Here is a 5,850-nt window from a genome sequence, read left to right on the forward strand (position 1 = left end):
TAATTATACCATAGAGTCATCTTTATAAGTGTATTATTGAATTATTATTCTAATAAAAAACAAACTAGTATGTCCTTAAATTCTAGTCAAGTGACACTCATATTAGTAAGTTGAATATTTCGAATCTTCTATTAAAAAATTTATGAATAATTTTAATAAAATTATTATTTCTTTTAAGATAAAAAACAAAAACAAATTAGGATTCCCACGTTTCTCGCTAAAATGGTAAGGCAATAATTATCAACTATTCACAACGAAGTGGCGCATCATGCGTGTAATAAACTCTGAAACTACGCATGGGTGTTACAATTGTATATTCATTTTCGGTCGAGTATAGGTACAATTGATTTTAGAATTCTCAGCCACATCCCCCGTTATAATCCATATGCACCCGATTTCATAACCCGTTTACCCGCTCAGCTACACTTAGTTTTGTCAAGTTACTCGATTTCCGGGTGGGTCGGTAGATATGTCAACCCCTACCTAATTCTAAGCTTTATATGAGGCGAAAATTCTAAGCCAGTCTAGTTGACGCTTAATTCAACTTATTATCCAAAATGCAACATCGGAACTGCAAGTCTTCGGAAAAGCCCCCTCTTAAGGTCCGTTTTGTTCACAATTGCCCTCTCTCGACTCTCAATTTCATAATTCTCTAATTGCATTGCCCTACGAATTGTGAAAGACGGCCAAAGGTATTTCTTTCTTTCTCCCAAGTTGTTAAAAATACTTTTCTAAGTTGCCTTCCATATGTTTGTAGAATTGTCTATGAGACAATGAAGAGAGAAAGGCATGAACATAATAACCACATTGAAAACGAAGAAGAGAATAATAACAACGACATCATCAGTGACTTACCTGACTCAGTTTTACTTCACATATTGTCGTTTTTGAAAACCAAAGACGCCGTTAAAACTTGCATACTATCCACAAGATGGAAGAATCTCTGGAAGCATCTTTCCATCCTTACATTATATTCCTCACATTTTAAAACTCTCAGAGATTTCTTCAAATTCGTTTCTCGAATTTTATTTCTACGTGATGATTCAACTGCAATCCACACTCTCGATCTTCACCGCCGTGGTATCATTGAGCCTCATCTACTAAAAAAGATTATTAAATACGCAGTTTCGCACAATGTCCAACAATTAGAAATCGATGTAGGATGTGATATTCAACACTTTCCAACTTGTCTCTTTTCATGTCAAACTTTAACATCTCTTCACCTTTATGTTCGCCATAGAATTAGTGGTCAAAGAACATTGTTTCCAAATTCTCTAAATTTGCCGTCATTAACCAATTTATCTTTAGACTCATTTGCCTTTCCGATCGAAAATGACGGCCGTGCCAACCCTTTTTCAGCAATGAAAAGGTTGAATAATTTGATCATTGACGATTGCATAGTTCTTGATGCACAAAAACTATGCATATCAAGTGATAGACTTACCGATTTAACAATACAAACAACTTTTGAACGTTGCTTTTGTGAAATCGAGCTATCTACTCCAAGTCTCTGTACTTTCGATTTTATCGGTATTCCTTATCAAAAACTACGCGGGAGCCATCTTTCTTCTATTAAACAAGTAAACTTTGATGCAAATATAATGGAGAATCCTACAAAGCCTCCTTCAGTTCTACTCAGCTGGTTGCTGGAGCTTACTGGTATCAAATCATTGAGAGTCACTTCAACTACTCTTCAGGTATACCATAAAAGATTGAGTATGTTAGTCATTTGAGGTATTAGTTAAATGTGCTTCAAAATGTTAGTTTGGCATGTTTTGAGGTTTTCTTTTTTTATTGAGATGTTTGCTTGCTTTATTTATTTGTTTTTAAATTTTCTCAAAAATATATGACTTGCAATAAACTGATCATGATTTTCCTTCATCCTACTTTGCTTAGGTTCTCTCCTTAGTTCCCAATTTATTGAAGGTTGAGTTCCCTTCCTTGTGTAACTTGAAGTCACTGAAAGTAAAAAGGAAGGAAATTTCATATGAATTATCCAAGTCACTGCTAGATGCGAACTTTGCAAAGTTGCCTACCGGGGCATCATATACAGACGTTGTCAAGTTATGGGAAACATTTAGTGAAGGATCTTCATCCATACCTGATGGAATAGTTGATTTTTTGCTTCAAAACTCACCTTCAGCAGAAGTCGATATCATTAATTAGATTCAAAAGGTGAAATGTGCATTCTACTTTCTTAAAGAAGATTTTTTAATTTGGTTTTTGCCTTCTCTTAGAGTTTTCATTAGTCTCTCTGACTATAACTTATTAAAATGGGCAAATTCAAGTCATAGAGAAACAAATAACAAAAAATAATTGAGGTGTAGAGTTAAAGTCATTGTAATTATTTCAAAACTTTTCTCTTTTTGAGTGTTTGTTATAAAGTTTATCCAAACAAACCCATAGTGTTTTTTATAGTGGATCATGTGATTTGTTTAGTCTATTACTTGTCCTTGAATGAAGATTAAGCTGTTGGATAGATACACAGTTTTCACTATTTCATTAAGTTTATCACTTTCTAATCATTTGTTGTATTTGTTCTTTTTCCCAGGTTATTAATTTTAGGATAATTGGGTTCCGTTCTCTATAAATTTCACTCTATCAATTGGTTTGGTTTATTGTGGATTAGTTTTTTATTTTTTATTTTCCTACTCTTGTTTTTGTTTGATTGCTTTGGTAATGGATAGTTTATAGCTGAGTTGAGCTTTATCTGGGTTTGAGTAGTTGCTTATGATTATTTGCTACCATTTGCATCCATTTAATGGTTTGCTAATCAGCTTTGTGAGGCTTTGATGTTTATTAAAATGTTTTTTTTTGAATTTGGTTCTTATTGTTACTATGTTAATAATTTTATGGTTTGATTCTTTGATAGTATATGTCACTGATTTATTACTATAATTTGCTATTTCTTTGATTTACTTTTCACTTTATTTGTTGTATTGGAGTGTTCCTCTACTTGTATTTTGCTTTTATATACATGATAGTCTAGAAAAGTTTGATTAGTTAACTATGTGTTTTAGGAGAAAAATACCTAAATAATTAGTAGCCATATTTTCCCCAAGGCCTAGCAAGGATTGATTAGTTACTATATGTTTCACCTTTCATAAACCCAACAAGACTAACACATCCTGTTCTCATGATCAATGTTATCAGTCGCAAAATATAGCGGTTTATTCAAAATCCGCTATGATACAGTGCTATAGCGCCACTATAGCCGCTATTTGAAAACATTTTGTATTAAATTGCGTATTGCAGAACAATAGCGGTTTGTTCAAATTCCGGTATGCTATAGTGCTATGGCTTCTATTGGACGACGCTGCTCATGACTAAATTGTAAAGCATATTTTTTTTCTTCTTTCATTTCCCCTCCTTTGCATATGCTAAAGAGGAAAGATTGTGTTTGTAGGCAAGAAAATTGAGATTTTTATAAGTTGCAACAGATGAATAATTCAATTAAATTTGAATAATGGAGTTCCAAAACTCATAAACATGAAAATAATAAATTTAAAATTATAAAATTAAACATAGCTGAGTTGTACTCTAAAACTCATAAACATTAAAATAATAAATATAAAAAGAGGGTGTTCATTAACACAATCCTGTACTCATGCATGACTACTCACTGCATTGCCTGCATCTCTCCTTTCAGTACTTGCCTCGAATCATGTTTTGCATTGTTAATATGTGTTCAATGTTTTGCAAACTGCTGTTTTTTTTTTTCCAGTCAATATCTGCTATTTTTTTTCGCAGTTCTTGCTGCATCAGTTTTGAAGCTACATGGAATATTGCTGCAGCTATTCTTGTTTGAGTGAAAAATAAATTTTCTGCACAATTATATATTTGGAGCTGTTATGCTTGAAATTTAGTGTACCTTAGACCATAAAGTTAGTATATAATCTGTTTTGGAAGTGTTGGTATCAAGTTAGAAGAATTTAGTCTTTATGGAAATGAAACATATACATTAGATGATTCCTTAAGCAAAAAGATTTATAAGACCAAATGAATTCTACATAATGGATTTTAAAATTATCATTTTGCTGTCATACAACTTATACAGAGCAAGACTAAGTTGTCTACCAAGTTATTATATCATCAAACTAATAGTCTAGCCTATATTAAGCTTATATATAATACACAAATACCGAAACCAATTAGAAAGGTCAACTTAATATATGTAAAACTTTCAAACCATAATAGATATTGAGATGAAGTTTTCTACTGCAACTTTCTTATACCAAAGCTGATATCCCTACATAAATTATGCTCATTTAGAGCTCTAGAACTCATTTTGGAGACCTAGAACCAAAATCTTGTATTTACAGGCTTCAACAAATGGTTTACAAGACCAAAACTAATGTAGAAATTTCTCAAACCCTTTACCACCATTACATATTGGTTAAAATAGACTATAATGAAAATGGAGGGATCAAACCAAGCAGTATTATTTATATTTGACCTCTAGGCTCCAAAATGGAGGGATAAAACCTAGTAGTATTTTTTATATTTGATCCTTAGGCTCCAAAATGAACCAAACTTAAGCTTAAAACAGGTAGATAGGTGCAACTACTAAACCAACATGTTTTTTGGAATGGAACCTTTTCCAACAGCTTTATATTGCCAAATTAAGCTTACATACAAAAAATCAAGTCAATTTAATGATTATAGCACAAATTGGACCTTAGAATGCAAAATACACATATAAGGAATAAAAGGGTTGTTAAAAATATAACTATGAGCAAAATCCAATCTATGAATTTAACACAATATTCTTCTGCTATAAGGGTGCTCTCTAACAAAAATTAAGATTGACAGGACTTTCGAAACCTATGCTGTATAAGGGTCCTTTCTAACCAAAAGTTTGATTGTGCATCTTGAATCATATCTGGTGAAAAAAACTTTGATCACATTGACTATATCCAGAAGAAGCCACCTATTATTGCCCTCTTGTTGACTCAAACTAAATATATTGTTGATTTACTAGAGAAGGCTGACATGACTGGTTGGAAACCCATTGCAACACCAATGCCACGAAGCTGTAAAGTCTCTAAATTTGAAGGCATACCTATGAATGACCCTCAGCTATATAGGTCTGTAATGGGGGAACTCCATCGCCGACATTACATGCCGAGAAATTGGATTCATTGTTAGTAAAGTCTCAATTTATGGCCCAACCTTTGGAAGAGAAATAGAAATCAATCATGTGTGTTCTAAGATTAAAAGGGAACTTTGATTGATAGGGACAGTGAGGAGGGACTGAGCCAATTGGTGCCTAATATGGGAAGTTGGCTCAACGTGTAGAATGTTTACTATAGGAAACAGTTCAAGAAGAGAGGGGATGCTGAGTTGCCATGGAATGGAGAGAATTGACTTATATAAAGAATAATGGGAGAGAGAAAGAGAGAGGGGCATGTAAGAATTCGGTTAGAGAAAAAAGGAAGGACCACGAGGAACCATATTGCTGTCACAAATGGTTCAGCCCTTGTCCATATTGCTGAGGTCAATGAAGGTTGATGAGAGGAATAATTCTTAGATATTGTAGAAGAAAAGAATAAAGAACTAATACATATGGAATTGGTTTTCCATGAAAGTGTGCGCGCGCCCGCGCTCATGTTGATGTGTGCATCATAAATCCTATGTAAGGCTAGTTTGAATTAACTTCAAGCCCATAGATGCTTCACAGTTGATATAAACTTTAGCTCCTAACTTGTGAAAATCCTTCGGAGTCATTGAGCACGTGTGCACCCAAAATGAATCATATGTGCTTAAATTTTCCCCACATATATTACAATCAATGCTTTCTAATAATTGTTCTCATAATTTTTGCGTGTGTTCATTTTAACTTGTGTAGGG

The 5,850-nt window shown here is 33.2% G+C and overlaps 1 protein-coding gene across 3 annotated transcripts in view; it reads left to right on the forward strand.

The window, feature by feature from the left end:
* The first annotated feature begins 222 nt into the window (after positions 1-222).
* The window catches only part of LOC101495637 (F-box/LRR-repeat protein At3g26922-like), a 6,198-nt gene continuing 570 nt past the window's right edge, over positions 223-5,850 (forward strand). Inside the window, exons 1-3 of one of the 3 annotated variants that reach the window (XM_073369338.1) lie at positions 223-692; positions 758-1,697; positions 1,897-2,175. In XM_073369338.1, coding sequence (XP_073225439.1) covers positions 774-1,697; positions 1,897-2,166 — 1,194 coding nt within the window. In that variant the 5' untranslated portion in view covers positions 223-692; positions 758-773 and the 3' untranslated portion in view covers positions 2,167-2,175. Of the gene's footprint in view, positions 1,698-1,896; positions 2,176-5,850 lie in introns of all 3 variants that reach the window. The other 2 variants (XM_073369339.1, XM_004514951.4) reach the window with 2 other exon arrangements.

The sequence above is a fragment of the Cicer arietinum genome, chromosome 5, assembly GCF_000331145.2.
Source record: "Cicer arietinum cultivar CDC Frontier isolate Library 1 chromosome 5, Cicar.CDCFrontier_v2.0, whole genome shotgun sequence".
Lineage (NCBI taxonomy): Eukaryota > Viridiplantae > Streptophyta > Magnoliopsida > Fabales > Fabaceae > Cicer > Cicer arietinum.